Source organism: Zosterops lateralis (assembly GCF_965231275.1).
Source record: "Zosterops lateralis genome assembly, chromosome: 14".
NCBI lineage: Eukaryota > Metazoa > Chordata > Aves > Passeriformes > Zosteropidae > Zosterops > Zosterops lateralis.
This window is the reverse complement of record NC_139774.1, coordinates 16,255,748-16,273,299: the sequence shown is the minus strand read 5'-3', so window position 1 is coordinate 16,273,299 and position 17,552 is coordinate 16,255,748. Positions and strand designations below refer to the sequence as shown.

At 46.7% G+C, this 17,552-nt stretch overlaps 1 protein-coding gene across 1 annotated transcript in view; it reads left to right on the top strand.

Annotated features, from left to right (window-relative positions):
- Positions 1 to 17,552, top strand: part of ERGIC1 (endoplasmic reticulum-golgi intermediate compartment 1) — a 55,859-nt gene that overhangs the window by 24,521 nt on the left and 13,786 nt on the right. The window contains exons 3-6 of the mRNA XM_083871591.1: positions 3,129 to 3,201; positions 12,548 to 12,642; positions 13,271 to 13,395; positions 15,719 to 15,823. Coding sequence (XP_083727717.1) covers positions 3,129 to 3,201; positions 12,548 to 12,642; positions 13,271 to 13,395; positions 15,719 to 15,823 — 398 coding nt within the window. The remainder of the gene's footprint in view (positions 1 to 3,128; positions 3,202 to 12,547; positions 12,643 to 13,270; positions 13,396 to 15,718; positions 15,824 to 17,552) is intronic.

Sequence of the window (17,552 nt, the reverse complement as noted above, 5' to 3'; positions counted from 1 at the left end):
TACAAAATAGAAGGGATAAGTACAAAAAGGTTAGTGCAGGAATAAAAACCTTGGCAGAGTTTCCCATCCTTTTGGGATTGCAGATTAGCCAACAGCAGTGTGTCTGCACCAGCAACCTTTGATATATTGATCATGTTATCATATTAGAGCTCTAAAAACCCTGTCTCAGATGTTGTTGGAGCTCTGTGGGAACGTCGCCGTGCTCTTGCAGTTAAGCGAAGCTTTATGTATGAATTGTTTGATTCTGTCTGATCCCAGCCTTTAATCTACTTTTCCAAATATAATACACTTGTCAAATGTGGGTGGTAGGACTGCACATTTGCATGGAAGCAAGTAAAAGCCTTCACTGTGAAAGAAGCAGCTGAAGCACCCCGTGCATAAATTCCTGTGCTGGGAAAGTCGTCTGTGCCTGCAGCTCCACGCTGAGAGAGGAGCTCCTGTTCTGCAGCTGAGGAAATGCTGCCTCTGGAGAGAGTACCTGATAATGCTGTCACATGTGTCTGATGCCAAAAACTCCCCCTTGCCCTGGAAATGTGTGTATAGGGAGAGTTTAACAATCAGTGCAAGTGTCCTGTGTCCTCCTTCCCAGAGTGTCCAGCAGCAGATGCCTGAGAAGGAGCAGGAGGGGCAGGTTAAACATTTCACCAGGCTTTGCTCAGTTGGCTCCTGAGCTTCCTGAGCTGCAGTTGGTTCCTTTGTGTTTAGTATCTCTCAGTGGATTTCTTCCTCAGGGCATGTATGATTCCTTTTTGTAATCTAACAGGTTTTATTTGTTAAGCATCCAAAGTTAAAAATCTCAGAATTTAGTTGTGTAAAGGAAAACCTTCTCTAGTTTTTCACCTCTTCTTTCCCTGTTGTTCCCATCCTGGAAGGGACAGTGAGTGGTTGTCCCCCACTCACCTCCTTCAGGCTGCTTGTGATTTTATATCCCCCTCTCATGTCCACCCTCAGTAATCTCTTTTACAGCTTCAGAACTGACTCTGTGGTTTGAAGACTGGGAAAAACATTGAGGAACTTTGAAAGTCAGTCCCTGCCAGGCTCTTCAGGGAATTCTTGTGGGGTTTTTTAGACACAGGTTAGTGGGATTTTACTGTGCTGTGTTTGGTAAGTACTGTCACAAACCTTCACTGCAAGAGCTGAACTGAAGATGGACTTGAGGGGGCAAGTACTGGAAAAGAGGATATTTTGATTATATAAGTGGCAGAGAAGGAAGTTTAAAAATTGGAGGAGAGAGGAAGCTCTGGAAGAGAATTTAGTTAAGGGTTAGTAGTAGCAGGCTTTTCCTAGAAGTGCTGGAGAGCAGAGAGGTCTGGCTGGTGCTGTGGAAAGCCTTTATGGGATTATAACAAGCAGCAAGGAATTTGGGAAGCAATTAAAGAAAGAAGGGTTTTCTACGTCAAACACTCTCCTCTGCAACTGCCAGAGATCAGAGATCTCCTGTCTCTCTGTCAGTGATCAGCAGCACAAACACTGTATCTACTCATGTCCTGCCTTGGTGGCTTTTTTTGGGCTCTTATGTAGGTGTGGATGTTCTCACAGGAATTTGCTGCTTTAAGGAGACCTTTCTCCTCCCCCAGCCCCGTGCCAGGGGCTCAGCTGGGTCACAGCCCTGCTGACCTTCTGTGTCCTGGCAGCCAAGACTGGGGAGCAACTGTGTGGCCATCTGAGGTTTCTCTTTAGGAATTAATATCCCTTCTTGCTTCCTGTTTTCCTGATGGTCTTCAGGTTTTTTTCCCCCCTCTCTTTCCTCATCCTAGCTAGTGGGTTTTTTGGCGTCTCTGTTAATCCCTTGCACTTTAGAGAGGGTCAGTAAATGACTCCACAGTTGAAATTATTCTGATGAGGAAGGAGAAGCAAAGCATTTCTCCTTCCTGAGAACTGGAAGAATGAGGCACAAGGCTTTGAGTCACTCAAGGGTCTGTCTCAGTCCTTGCCCTCAGCACCTCTTTCCTTCCCTTGCCTCTCACATTCTTTACCAAGGGAGTTTGGGACTCTTGTTGTGTGATAAAATTGTTCCCAGCCTGTTGTTACTTCACCTTCCCAAAGGAATGGGCAGTCAGGTCATGTGGAATAAAGTTGAGGAACAGGGCTTTTTTTTTTAATATATATATTTCTCAACCCTAATTAGTGGCTCTGCTGAAGTGGTCATTTCATAGAGAGCTGTGCTGGGATGGAGGATTTGTGCTCTGTCTGTCACAGCCCTGGAGGAGCCTGTCAGCTCCTGCTTTGCCCTTCTGTGAGTGATTCATGGTGAATTTGGGTATTGTATTTTACACAGGGACACACTGCAGCCCTGTCTCCTTGAGCTGGCACATCCTTGTCTGCTCCAATCATCCCTGATCCACAGGATTCACAGCTGTGCTTCCTTCCAGCCCCTCCTGTGTGGGTGACTGTCACTGCTGCTTGAATGTCCCTGGTTTGAATAATTTCCTGGGGAAGACTAAACAGTAACATTCCAGTAACTTTGGGCCCCCTCCGTGGAATTCCAGGTTGGAATTCTTAGGAAAGATGTGCGACTTGTTGTCTGGGTACCTCACAGGTCCTTCAGTGGGGATTTTCCCTCTCTGCAGAGTCAATATGTCAGCAAGGGGAGAAATTAGAGAAGTCAGGCACTGGCTGCACAATCCCAGTGTTTCCATGTCTCTGCTGTCCCAGGCTGTGAGGTGCCTTTCACAGAGCTTTGGAACCTGACAAAAAATCACAATACCATCCCCAAAACACCACGTTAGGGGACTGTGTGCTTTCAAAGCAAGGAGGTGCTGGTTCTTTTTGCCTTCTGGAGGTTTTAACAGTGATAAAATTGGGAGCCAAGGCTCCAAAGAAGTGATGGTGTCAAGGACAGGGAGTGCTGGCAGACCAGCATTGGGTGCTGAAGGTGGAGAATGCAGGAGCTGTGGGGAGATGGAAATCATGGCAGAAAAAGTGGCCCAAAAATGGAAGATAACCCTCAGGATGTTTGGATATTGGCACAGCATTGAAGACACTGCTCTGGTGGGCTCCTCTGGGTCATGGGCTCTAAAGATTGTTAATTCTCAGTTGTGTGTGGTTGGCATATCCAACCAAAAAACAGGTTTTGTCTTTGTTAGACGTCTAAAACTAACCTTTTCCTCTTCTTATTTCTGTTCCAGTCTCTGTCTGCTGCTGTCTCTTCATATTGTTTCTCTTCCTCTCTGAGCTCACCGGATTCATAGCCACTGAAATGTAAGTAAAATCATGTTTCCCCTTGTTTGTGTGGATGTGAATCTTTACAGCTTTACTGTTATCTGAGAGAAATATTCCTGTAATTTCACTAGGTCACTTGGTTTCCTAATGGGTTTGGGATTCCTTTAGGTTGAGTCCAGATTCTCAGACATCCATTCAGCTTTTTAATTTGCTAAAATTAATAGGCAAACTTGGTTCTGAACTATTTTTGATAGAGGAAGCTGTTCCAGACTTGCTTGATCCTTTATTAGCTGCATGCTGGATTGCATAATTAGCAGCATGGAGAAAGGGATTGCATAAAATAAGAATTATTAGTTTAATATCAATAATTGCTTTTTTTTTGCTTTTTTTTTTTTTTTTTTTTTTTTGCTTTTTTTTTTTTTGTAATGTCAGAGTTGATTCTCTGATTCATGCAGGTGGCTTCATTAATGTGTGAATTTTTTCTTTGTCTTTTGAGCCTTGCTAGGAAACCTTGTTCACAGGTTTTGTGCCTGAGGACAAGTTGCCCCAGGTGGTGACAGCTTTGAGAAAAATGGAAATCCTTTCTACTTTTAAAAATTGCTCATTGAACAAGCATGAAGCAGTTATTAACACCGACTTAATCAGATTTTTATTTTTTTCCCCTGTTTTTTCTCATGTTTTTCCTTCCTCACAATAAACTTTTGGTAACTCTTAACACATGTACCTTTGTTTTGGGCTCTAGGAAACCTTCTCCATCACTCTGCTGATGTGGCAGTGAGCTCACTGAGCATGAGGCACAGTTCCTGGATAGTTGGGAAGGGTGGAACTTCTGTCAGCCTCACATGATGGTCCTGATAGCAACAGATGTCAGTGCTGAGCAAAAAAAAACCTTGGTTAGATGGAGCATTTTGATAACCAAGAGTCTCTTTCATTGTTCTTGTGCAGCTCTTGTCTTGGTTCAAGAATATAATTTCAGGAATAATGTTAATGTTGAGTAATGTTTAACTGAAGGCAGGAGTGTAATCAAGCTCCAGGTCGTTTTTTTGTGCCTGTTGCACGTTTACTTCAGAGATGGTATCTCAGATTTCTTGCTTGCTCACTGTTTCTTTGACTTCAGTTCCGTGTGTTTGCTTGTGAAATCCGGGGTCACCTTATCACCCACTTCACAGAGCTGAGTTTCCTTGCGTTTCTTGTTTTATAAAAACAGAATAAAGCTAGACTGGCTGCTTCAAGTAAAGCACTGCTTTTTCTTGCTCTCCTCTTAGATCTCATTCTCTGGTTTTCTTTTTTCTTTCCATTAATGCTTTACAGAAAGAATTAGTAATATTTACCTAGTTTTGACCCAGTTATTGAAGTGCCCTTGTCTTTATGTAGTGGCAGTTTCCTGACTAGAAATTCCTTTCTGAACAGCACAATTGCATAATTCTCTGAGGCCTCTTCTTGCTTTCTCCTTAAGAAGATGATGCATTTTCCACAAAAAAATATTGGGAAGTGCTTTAAGCGTGCTCAGCTGGCAAGTTCCTCATTAAAACCTCAGAGAGGTGGTAAGTGCCTTTCTCAGCAGGAGCTGTGTGGGGAGGAGGTGTTTGCAGGCCATAAAGCTGTAAAAATTGAGAGAGGATGTCATGCAAGAGTCTAGGACAAATGACTACAGGAACCTGGATTCGTCACAGACTGTCCAACACAAAAGCTGACACAAAAGAGTAGGAAAACCTCCTTCTGATGAGTTACAAGTCATCAGGCTCTTGCTGGGAACATTCACCCCCAGCTCTTGTGAAAAGGCTCTCCCAGAAGAGCGGAAACACTTCAGAAAGTCACTTCAAGACCTTCCCAGTTCAGCGACTTCGAAAGCGGGAGTAAACTTTTCTTTTTTCCATTTCTTACTCATTGGGTTCTCTTCTGAGAAACCCCAGTACGAGTTGTTGTGAGCCTCTTGTGGTTCCCTTTCAGTCAGGTATTACTGGCAGTGCATTGTGAGGCAGAAGAGTCTCGTCACTGGGAATAAGAATTGGGAGCTCTGCGTGGTCTGGAACTTGTGAGAGCTCTGTGCTGCCATTAAACTGGGTAAATAGCAAATAACAGGGGAAATGCTGTCTCAAAAAGGGGTTTTGAGACTTGTTTACCCATGATCCACATACTTACAAATGTATGGAAGATTCCTGATGTGCAAACTGTTCCCATCAACTTTTATTGCAAGTTTCAAGTGTTTTTTTTCTTAGTATTCAGAGTCTCCTACTACAGATACCGCACTCAGACTGAAATTTCCCAGTCCCAGCCAGGACCTGAATGATTACAAATACTTACAAATGTATGGAAGATTCCTGATGTGCAAACTGTTTTCATCAACTTTTATTGCAATCTTTTAGGTTGTTTTTTTTTAGTATTTAGAGTCTCCTACAACAGATCCCTCACCCAGACTGAAGTTTCCCAATGCCAGCCAGGACCTGAATGATTACAGCTGTGCAGTTACATGGGATGAACTTCCCTGCTTTGTCACTGCCAGCTGTGCTGTGAAACTGCATCACTCTTTTCTCTTTTTGTGGCATATTTCCCTTCAAGCACTTGACAGAGCCAGGCTGGGTGGGGAGAGCTGCAGGGTTTTGATGAGGAGGTGAGCACTTGGCCTGGTGTTTTACATCAGGGACATGGCAGGTTCCCTGTTGAGCACTCCAGCTTCCCTCAGAGCTCTGTTACACTGAGAAAAACACAAGGAAAGGTCTGCTCTGTACCACACTGACCCCAAATACTCATTACCTCCTGCCCACTGCTGGACTTTCTTCCACGTTCACACGAATCCAGCAGCCTCAGTGCCTGGTATTACTCGAAATCTCAGTTTGGCCACTCTTGCCCAACTTCAAAAGCTGTTTTTCCTTGACCAGCCCATCCATTGTCGTAGCATTTACAGCCTCAGCTGCTGAAGGCTTGTCTGGGTGGCAGCCAGCCAAGAAATGACACCTTCATCTCGAGGATCACAGTCATAGCCCTGAACCCAAACATTACCTGTGTGGGGAGAACAGCAGCTGTGTCATAACTCGTGTGGGCATTTCTAATGAGCACCAAGGCTGTGTCTGTGCACAGGAGCTGACTCCAGTTAGGAAGTCAAACCAAGACACTGCAGGAAGCTCATGGAAGGGGTAACACATTCTAAAGGCACATCCTATTCTGCTGCTGACGGGTTTCCTGGGGAGACCAGCCCTGAGGAGGGTAAAAAACTCCCAAGTTGCTCATCTTCCAGATTTATTGTATGACCCTCACAGGCCTGTGAGCAGCCATGAAGGAAATCCAAGCTTGGCACTTAGGTGGGGCTGCATCCTTCCCAGGAAAATCACAGTGAAGGGCTGGTGAGGGGAAAAAAGCTTTTTTCTTTTCTTAGTCACAACCCATCATTGGCATTAAGGGGAGGGTGAGTTTAACTCTGGAAATCAAGGATCTACTTGATTTTTTTCTTTTTTTTTTTAGTCCAGACTGAAAGTGATTGGAGACTTAGTGCAAACTTTAGGCATTGGAATGTCCCCATCCCTGGAGGTGTCCAAGGAGCACCTGGATGTGGCACTCAGTGCTCTGGGCTGGGTGACAAGGTGGGGATGGGTCACAGGTTGGACTCCATGATCTTGGAGGTCTTTTCCAACCTAAGTGATTCCAGACCAAGAACTTTGATGAGTCTCCTCAATTCTGTAAAAGATAAAGCAAAGGAGGTCTGTGCTCCACATTTGAACCTGTGGAAGATGAACAGCATCAAACACTCTTGTCCCACTGAGCCAGTGACTCAAATGGCTGAAGAAATTAAGCTAAAGGGTTAAAGGTGTCTGGTTTTTCAGGATCAATAGTTGGTTGAGTTGAGAGTAGTCTGAGGGCTCAAAATGCCTTGTCCTGCCTTTAGCAGCCTCCTCATTCCTCTGCTGCTGTGTTGCAAATCAGGAGCATAGAAATCACCCATCTCTTCTCTGATTAACTCAGATCAGCTCTAGACGTTAATAGCTGGCAAGATGATAATCTCGCCGTTTTATCACCCTAATTAGGTCATGAATTATGTCCTGTAAGATCAATAATAGTTTTCCAAGTATTCCATCATTAAGGATTAAAGATGTAATTAACTAATCTAGTCTGCCTTGCATTGGCAGCCAGGGGAAGGGGTAGGAGGGTATGAATGTGGTGCTTGTGGTATGAATGTTGCTGCTCAACGCTAATTCATCTGCCACAGCACACTGTAGGAAGAAACAGACTGTTCCTGGCAGTGTTTGCTTTTTCTTTCTGTTATTTTTTTTTTTATGTAATAACAGACAAGAACCTATTTGAAGTGACAAGTTTGCTAATTGGAAAGCTGAGCCCTCCTGCAAGGCAATTACTTAAGCAGAAGATCTGCAGTAAAATTACTGCCTTTTCATGAAGGCATAAATCATGAATCGTGGAACCACGGAATATCCTCAGCTGGAAGGGACCCACTAGGATGATCAAAGCCCAGTTCCTGGCCTGAAACAGGATAGCCCCAAGAAGGCTGGCAGGAGTGTGGGAGGAAGCAAAACTCCAGGAGTTTCAGGGTGCAGTGTTCCTTGTCCACACTGGATTCATTTGCATGCCCAGGACTGATCCTGCACAGCAGCAGGATTGTCACCAGACCTGTCTTCAGAAGCTTTTTGTCCCCACAGCTCTCCAGAGTGTGTTTTGTGGCTCTCAGCCCATGGAAATGGTACCAACCAGCAAAATGTGATCCTCCTGCAACAAGGGATTTCTTCTGCTGCAAACCGTAATCTGGGAGCACAAGGCAAGAGATGCCACAATTCCTGTGTGCTGACACTAAGCTGGAGATGCACCTCCAACCCTGCTGGCTCATCCAGTTGAGGCAGGTGAAATGCTGGAGCCAGCCAGCCCAGCGCAGGCAGCACAGCTTTGTAGGCAAAGGGGAATGAATGGGAGTTGTAATACTGCTCCTGCCACGGACTGACCTTGAGACAGACACTTTTCTGCAGAAGGATGTAATCCTTAGCAGCCCTGAGAGAGGTAGGCAGGTAAGAAGCTTAATGAATGTTTGGGTAGCAACGTGGGGATTACCTAACACGAGGTGTTAGACATTTGTGTGGGGTTGCTGTGCCCTGTGTGGGCTTGCAGGAAGAGGAAGGTCGTGTCATGATGTCATCTACAATTCCTGACTCAAGTCGACATTGACGTCTTTCCAACCCTTCTCCTTCTTCCTGTCTCCTGGAGAGCTGTAATTCCTTCCTTTGTAGGGCAGTGTGTTTGCTGTGCTCCGCAGCTGATCTGGGACAAGGACCTGCACACTGGAGAGCTGATTGGGATGCAGGAGATGACAAATAGCACAGCAACAGACACATGGTGCAGTAGAGAGTTTGCTGACCTGCTTGTTGTTTCTTCATGCAGATCGAAAAGAAGATTTGTCTGAAAATGTGGTGGTGCAGGAATCCCAGCATTGGAGGGTTGTGTTTCTGGAAGGTGTTTGGTTAGAGCTGAAAGGGCAAGTGGAGCCAGGAGGGCTCACCTGAGAGTGTCTTTTGAGAAGCTTTGGGCTCCTCAAGAAAGAAAAATTATTTTCCCTCTTAGGCATGGGGTCCTGGAGATCAGAGGGTGATGCCTCCTGTGAGTTGGAGGACGAGGTAAAGTGCAGCTTTCTGGAGTAAGTGGCTGTATTTTCTCTGTGGCTGATGACTGAGGAGGAGGCTGGCTGATTGTTTGCTGTGAAAGGGGGAGAAAAAAGGCTAAAACCTGAATCAGGGATTTAGGACAAGGAGGACAGAGGACAAGACAGATGTGTTCAGAGAGCACCCATGCAGTGTGAGAGGCTCTGGAAGGTGGATGCAGTGCCCACCTTGGATCCAAAGGGCTGCAGGCTCTTCAGCTGTTGAAGCCAGAGCTGCTGGGTGGGACTAAGTTACTGGGTAAGTTTTGTTTCTGGGGAAACTAAGCTGTTGTGCCATAAATCTGAGACCTAAAGCAGGGGGAACAGGTCTGACTTTCTTTGGACAAAACCCTGCAGCCATTCTGTGCCCTCAGGCTGCTGTGGCCCCCTTTCCTCACGTGCCATTGGCGTGATCTGGCCAAAGGGTCCCTCCAGCTTTTGGCGTGGAACGCTGGAAGTTTGGAAGGCAGCAGCCCAGCAGCATCACTCAGGAATGTGAAGTATTTCCAAGTGGCTCTTTCTAGAAGTGAAGCGGATTCCTGGTGTTTGGATCATGGAGAAACTTCCCTCCCCTTCCTTGGGTCAGTGGTGGGAGGCTCCAGCTCTCACCTGTTGTGTTATACTCTTTGTACTTTCAGAGCTCTGCTCACCCTCCTTTATTGTGCTGCTTTTATTCAAATATCCCTTAGTAGCAGCCAGGAAAACACCAACTCCTACATGTTTGGAGAAGGTACACCGTGCCTTTGGAGTCACAGTATGACCAATATCACTGCCTCTCTCTGCCTGGCCTCAGGTTTTCTTTCCCTTGTGACCATCCCAGATTTACTGTTGAAGCACTGTTACTCCTGGGACACTGTGTATTCCGGGACAGACAGGCTATAAATTAGAGTCAACTTCTTTTCTTCCACCAGAGATGTTACTTCTTCAGGGAGGGTGGCTAGAGGGGAGAATTGTGCTTCCCCTGACATCTCAGGAGAGTCTGATTAAATATATAGGAAGGCTGTGTGCAATTTGGCTTCGTGGCCCTGGGGAGGAGGATAGCAAGGGCCATGTGAGTGGCAGCCCTTTGTCACCCAAAACTGGGTGCCAGTGGTTCACTGGGAGGAATAGCCTTGACCCTGGAAATTTGCATTACCTGTGAGATTTCCAGGGTTCTAATACTCCAGATATTTGAAGAGAGAAATGTCCAGTTTGTTGAAAACAACATTTCTCCTGAGGTTTGCCCCAACAAGTGCAGCCTGCGGTGTGTTGTCGTTGTACCCTTGGCTCTCCATAGTGAGAGGAAATATCAGTGACACACAAAAGATGCACTTTGGGCTGGATTTGTCGGTTTGGGCCCTCAGCAAGAGCTGATCAAGCCATGAGGAGGCAGTGGCTGCAGCTGGGAGGGAGAAGCAGGATCCAGCTGGATGGGTTGAGATGAGGGGAAGGAAAGGAAGGATCCACTGTCACGAGCTGTCTGATGTCTGTGCAGTGATGGATTGGGTTATGAAATCTGGAACATGAGTAGAAGAGGGGCAGGGGGCTACTGGGTAAAGAGGAGGAGGAGGAAGTGGCAGTGAGCCTTGCCCAAGGGACAGGTTGGGAGCTGCTGGTCCAGTGACCGGACTGCGGGACAGGAAGCCAGTTTCCTCTACCTGCAGCTAATGGGCTCTGTGACCTGGACAAGCTGCCCTACTTCTCTGTGCCTCAGTGATCCAGCCAGCAGCCAAGTGACCTCAGCACTTGCCTTCCTATGGCAGGGCTTCCCTGTGCACAGTCCATCCTCTTATTTCTGCCAGAGAAATCAGAAATTTCCTTCTCACTCGCTCATCACCGAAAGGCTCCTGCGCCTTCCCTGCTGGAGCCACAAGATTTTTGACAGGTTCAGGGTTAGAAATCAGCAAATACAAACACTGACCGTGCTAGGGCTTTTCTCCAGAGAGCTGGGATGTTCAGCTGAGCTGCTGGACCTGCCTGTGCTCTGCCAGCCCTGCTCTGGGTGCTCCTTTTGCCAGGAGGTGCCTGTGGCACGGGCTGGGCATCTCGGCCAGCACAGAGCTGGGAAGGAGCCAGGGGTTATGAAATGGGAAAATGGATGGGAGCACTCAGGGAGCACTGAGAGGTGCCTTGCTCTGGGGGATTAATGCCCATCCTGGCTGGAGCTGCTCCTCCCAGCCTTATTTGGATATATGACTTAATCCAATCGCTGCCCAATCCTGTCAGTAATGAACACGTAGAGGAGAGGATGCATTCCACCCAGGGGGAGAGAGGGCTCAGCCAAAAAGCTACTAACTAGGTCACTGATGAGCAATCTTTCCCCTCCCTCTGTGTCATTTTTATTAATCACTTGAAAAATAGGTTGAGTAATGATTGCGAGCAACTTGTCAAGCCAATTAAAAGCAGAGAAAGGTAGGGCTGTGAAGCTGAAGACAAATGCTGCGCTGGTTTTAAATGAGTGTCTGTAAACCCCACTGACCTGTGAGTAATTGCCTCCAAAAAACCTGGTAGAGTGTGTGTGTTTCTCAGTGTGAAGGTTTGTTTCTTCTGAATCCACAGGGCAAACAGTTCATGGTGGCCCAGAGATGTATCACCAGAGCAAAATCACTTTGGATCTGTCTTGTAGTTGCCTTAGCCTGGTTTGACTGTTACCATGTGGACTCTCCTGTGGGGCTTGTCAAAGAGTTTAGTGCACTTTGAATGTAAAATAAAAATGCTGCAGAGCACTTATTAGTTTTATTTTTTGTAATTTGCTTGAATCAAAGTTCCCATAGATTTATAAGCTGCCCAGCTGGAAGAGAAATGGTCAAATGTTACTTGTTGAATAGGGAAAAAAAGAGCTTCTAGGTAATCTCACCGTTGTCTCAGTTCAGTGGGGTGAGTTTCCCCAGAGTGGATTCTCCAGGACCATTCAGCAAATTCAGCACTGGGGTTGTTTTGGTTTATTTTTTACATGTGGGATGGATTGTATGTGCCAACAATAAATATTTATACTCTTGCATTCCTCTGCCTCTCTATCTGTGTTTTGTCTCCTGCAAGCTGCGTGCCAGCACTGTGGGTGCTATGAGACAACATTACTCTTTGGGAGACTGCTGTAGAGTGTGTGAGATCCTGCTGTCCAGGATGTTTCTTCCCATCTGTTCCTGGCTCAAATCCTTTTCTCCTCAATTTTAGTCACCACTTTTGGGTTACCATTCATAGATTGAAATGTGATATTAAGGAGAAGGATGCAAATATGTCGTGCTGCCTTCCTCCTCTTGCTGCTGCTCTGTCAGCTGGCTGGCAATAACAAAAGGCAATTAGTGACACAAATAAGCTTTCCTGGGGGGTAGCTGAGAGCAGCCTTTCTCTAGAACTATTTATGGAACAAATGGAAAAACACATGCTTCCCTCCTGCCTAAAAGGAGTAGGCAGCTCAGGGGAGGGGAGGGTTGGATCAATAACCTGCCACCTCTTCAGCATTAGAGTCTTGGTTTGTAGCACCTCTGAGAACTCAAGGTAGAGAAGGGTACAGGGAGCACAGAGCAGAATTTTGTTTTCTGCTGGTGCACAACTTGTTTAAAGCCTTCTTGCCAAGCAAGAAATCAAATAAACTGTGATTTGCCCTCATTCCATCCTGGAGAGCTTCCCCTGCTCTCTGTATCTCTGTTATAGCCATCACACAATCAAACCTCCTCTTTCCAGCCTCCTTTTCCCCCTCCCCATGCAAAATTTTGGGTTTTCCCCATGGGAAGCAGCCCTGTGCCTGAACCCAGCTGTGTTTTTGCCCTCCAGAGTGAATGAGCTCTACGTGGATGACCCAGACAAAGACAGCGGAGGGAAAATAGAAGTGAACCTGAACATCAGTTTGCCAAACCTGCACTGTGAATGTGAGTACCCCTTTCACTGTGCAGCTCTTCTTTGTGCTTTAAGAAACACTTGAAGTGGGCCCAGACTGGTACAGTGGCCTTTCTTCTGTCACAGGATGGAAATCAAGTAGCTGCAGCCTCTGCCAATATCCCAGTGCTTTCTGTTCCAGGCCAGGGCACCTGTTTTCTTGGACCATGTGTTAGTGGCTGATCTCCTTCACTGGCTTCTTTCTAAACTTTATTTCCCTTTTTTATTTTTTCTTTAATACTAACCTTTTTGTGTCTGGGAGCAAGAAACCTCCCAGGTTCCATTGGGAACTCTGAATGCACCAGCTGGTTGTTGGCTCTTCCCAAGTCACCTGCCTTGTCTGCCTGAAATTTTCTGTTTGTCATTGGGATTGCAGGCAGCTGGCAGGACATGGAAGTTGTGTTTGTGTCAAAGATGCAGTGTGAAAAGTTTGGTTACAAAGTTTTTCTGGTATAACAGTTTTTGACAAAGAACATTATTATAAGCTCGGTTTAGTCAAATGTCAGGAAAAAAAGGTGTGGGTTTTTTTCAAGTAAAAGCAACACCTGCTTTTTCAATGCAACCTTCCTGATGCTTATTTTGTTTGATTTTTTTTTTTTCTGTGTTTTCCCTGCCCTGCAGTGGTTGGACTGGACATCCAGGATGAAATGGGAAGGCACGAAGTGGGTCACATTGACAACTCCATGAAGATCCCTCTCAATAATGGGGATGGCTGCAGGTTTGAGGGCCATTTCAGCATCAATAAGGTGAGTGGCAGTGACAGTGGGTGAGGGTGTGCTGCTGGGGAAGTGCTGGCAGGATCCATCTGTAAAAAATGAAAATTTGAAAATCTGTGTGTCTCCTGCCCAGTGTGTGTGTTTTGACCTTGATCAGACAGAAATTGAAGTCAGTGTGGGGAGAGGAGGCTGCATGGCCAGAGCCACAGGGAATGTGTTAGATCAGGGGTTTTCTTCACTCTCCAAGGCCAGTAATGGAGACAGAACTGCTGAACAGAGAGCTCTGCACAGCTCTGTGCAACAGCCTGATAATGTTCAGGGGATGTGTGAAAGCCCCACAGATGCCAAAGGGCTTCTGTGTTTACTCCTCACGACTTCTGCACCTCCAAAACGTGACTCACTGTGGAGAGGTCTTTGGCAATGGCTGCATCCCAGCTCTCCTTTGTTCTGGGAGCTGCAGAATGAGCTGCAGAACGACAGGAATGTTCCCTGATGGAGAGTGCCAGGGCTCCGTGCTGGGATGTTTGGAATACAGCACGAGGCCCCACGCATGCTTGGTGGGGATGCTCTGCTTCTGGCTCAAGGAATGAAAATCCAGGCCTGGAGGAGGCTCCTCTTTGGGATGGGTGTGTTCAAGATTGAATAATCTTGCTATGTAATGCTGGAGATGACTTGCTGGGGTGGGGGAAGCACTGGTGGGACCCGCTGATGTCCTAAGAAGGGCACACCCTTTATTCACTCCTCTTCGTGTACCACAGGCTACGAAATCCTGCTTCCTTCTTTTTCCTCACAGGTCATGTTAAAGCACATCTAAAAATACCAGGCAGGACCTCTTGCTGATTCTGTGGCATGGAAAGGATTAGGGATTTAAAAAAAGGGACTTTTTCCTCATCTCCAAGTTGCCAGGATTGCTGGCAGCTGATAATCCACAAAAATGGGAAGGGGACAATTGTCCAGACAATTCCCAGAGCACAGAGCTGACATACCTGGGGGTTTGTGTGCTGGATGTGCTGTGTCCTGCTCACCAAAGCAGTTCCAAAAAGAGGTGCAGAATGTGGCAGTGAGGAGCTTCCTCCACTGCTAATTTGTGTCCCATTTAGTGGCTGGGACAGCTGTCACAGGGAGGGGAGAGCTGACCCAGGATTCTGGCTCTGGAAACCTGAATCTCTCATGTGTGACCTGAAAGTCTGCAAGTCCCTTGGCAGGAATTGGACAGGCTGAGCTGGGAGCTGGAGTGGGACCTGGCCAGGCTTGGCAACTTGACCAAGGTTTGCTCTTGGGTGTTGCTGTCACAGCTGCGAGGGAGGACAAGGTGACAGTGAGATGATGGTGTGTGCTGCTTGCTGCAGGGCCTGACGCCCTCTTGGCTGAGCTTGTTTATGACACAGCTGGTGTCCACACCTGAAAGTGTTCCCAGGAGTGCACTGCTGTTCCTCAAGTCATTAAATCAGCTTTCCTGAAAGCACATGGAACGGGCATGTGGCCTCCCGTGGCCCTGTGGTGAGGTGTCTCTGCAGAGAGCACACTGGGCACCAGTTGTATAACCACCCTCCCACTCCTGCCCTGGGCAGTGCCAGATTGCTCCTCAGTGTTGCTTCATTTCACAACCTTTTCTCAATAGGAAAATATTCTTGCACCCACCATGAGAGTGATTGAGCTGTATCTGCTGAAAGACTTCAGGGCTAGTGGCCTGAAAAGTGTGTGCAAGCAGAGTGGTGCCCATCAGAGTGACACCAGGGCTCATTTTCTGTCGTGGAACTGAGCCTTTAGGTGAAACTTGTGTTTTTCAGTTCTTTGTATTTCCCTCCATTAAAAAAATTAAAAGGAAGGGCTCCAGCTGGCTCCTGCCAGGGGGAGAAAGGGAGGATCTAGGTTAGTTTGTATGAGATACCCACGTGGGTTCGGTGGTGGATTTTCTCATAATATAAAACTCATCCTTGCACACAATCTCAAAGGTAAAGTTGCTCATGACTGGTACCAGGAGAGAAATACATCCCCAGCTTCCTGGGCTGCTCTGCAGCAGTGGGCCCGTTTGCAAATGCCAGATGTGGGAGTAAAACATTGAGCAAGAGAGATGGGAATTTTATTTTAATAGGGATGAAAGACATAGCCTAGAGTGCTGGGAATCCCTGGAGCTGGGAGTGACCCACTCATCACCTCCTGCTCAGGACCATCAGCAGTGTGGAGGTGCAGGACTTGAGCGTGGTGGTGTTGGTCAGGTGCAGGAAGGTACCACAGATTCCTCCATCATCCTGGATGGATCCAGGCATTCCCATGTCACATCACAGAGCCTTAGCAATGCCTTGAGGGATAAAATGTGAAATCCTGTCTTCCCTGTCTGGGCTAATTTTAGGTCCCTGGTAACTTCCACGTGTCGACGCACAGCGCGACGGCGCAGCCCCAGAACCCCGACATGACTCACGTCATCCACAAGCTCTCATTTGGGGACAAGTTACAGGTGAGTCCTGAGAATTCCCTGGCTCTAGGGGAATGCAGTGAGAGTGGTTTAATATTAGACACTTTGGTTTTGTGGAAGGGCCTGTGTGTCCCTGCAACGTAAGAGTTCCCAGCTGCCACCAGTTGGGGCAGGAGCAATGTCCAGTCACGGAGCCACTGTGCTATTTTCTTCTGAAACTCAAAGTGCTTTTGGAAAACTCCATGGATGTTTCAGGCAGGGGGTTAGAAATAAGGGTTTGTGGCTCAGCAAAATCCTGTTTTTAGCATGAACACAGCAAGTAAATGTTTCTGCCCTTGTGGAGGAGCAGTGATGCACTCAGGGAAGATGTGTGCTCGCTACTGTGTTCACCACAGCAGCAGCCAAACTCTTTTTAATTCACTTCACTGTACTTGTATGGCAGACACCTATTAGTCAAATTTGTGCTGTGAAACACAAGTTAGACTTAGCACTGCCAATTCCCTGCTGGGAAGAAGCTGAATGTGTGCACTTGCCCCCAGTGGATAGAGTTTCACCAGGTGCTGCAAGTTATGTAATATTACCTGATTTCTCAATGAGGACAGATTACAGCATTTCTCTAGCCTACTTCCAAGGAGCTGCCCTCACAGGTGGGAGTTCCACATGTGCACACCCAGCTTGAGACTCACCCTAAACATTACTTACCCATAGTCTCTCTGTAATCTTCTTTCCTCAGCACAGACGTCTCATTAGTCTGCTCCTTTTACACCCACTTCCAAAACCCTTTTTCATGCTAACAAGTCTAAGCGTTGCTTTGTAGTCTTCTGATTCTGCTCCCGGCTTCTTTTAGGAAATACCTTGTGTGGGAACGAGGAAATATTAGCGTATAAATAAGCTTGGCTTAATGTCTGTAAAGCACACTGAGATGATGAAAAAAAAAAAATATTAGGTGAGTGGTAATGGGGAGTTGTGCAGCCTGCGTGGGAAATGGGCGCTGAGAGGGAGCATTCCCATTGTTTTATCATGGAGCCCTGGAGTAAGGCAGCTGGAGTGTGAATCAGCACAGAGGAGGAGCCTGGGGAGACAAGCAGCAAGTGTCTTCAGTTCTTGTGGTGAGAAACCTGCCTAGCAAATGTTGGCTCCTGATTGGGACGAGTTCAGATGAGTGTTTTCAGAGTTCAGGGTGACTGCTCACTGTCTGAGTGCTCGGGGAGGGAGCACGTAGGTGCTGCTGGTGCTGCAGGCAAACAGCAGCTCAGCAGCACAAATTAAAGAAGGATCTGTTCACCAAACAGGTGCTACCACGACTCAGCAAGCAGTGAGAGAGCCAGCAAGTGTGGAGAGCTTTAAACCTGCCTAGGTGCACCTTTGAATATTTCAGGTTGTCTCCACCTGCTTTGATGTAATAAAAGGTTATATTCCTTGAAGAGGGTGAGGAGCTCCTCATTCACTTGTATCATGTGCTGGGAGTTTGTTCTTTGTGGGCTTTTACTGACTCTGCCTCAGTGATCCACTGAGGGACAGACTGTGTTCTCCAGAAAAACCAGTCTCTTTGAAGCAGAGATTTAAATATCATCTGGCACTGAATGAGCTTTGAGTCTTCATCAGTACTTTGTGCACAATAGTGGCAGACTTCCTCTAGATTTTTCCCCTCATTTAGATGAGATCAGAATTAAAACCTGCAGAATTAAATCTCATGCAATGAGCTCCTGCATATCAGATAAGCCAGTAAGGAGAGAGATGAGGAAAGCAGGAGATGATGCCTTTTTACTGT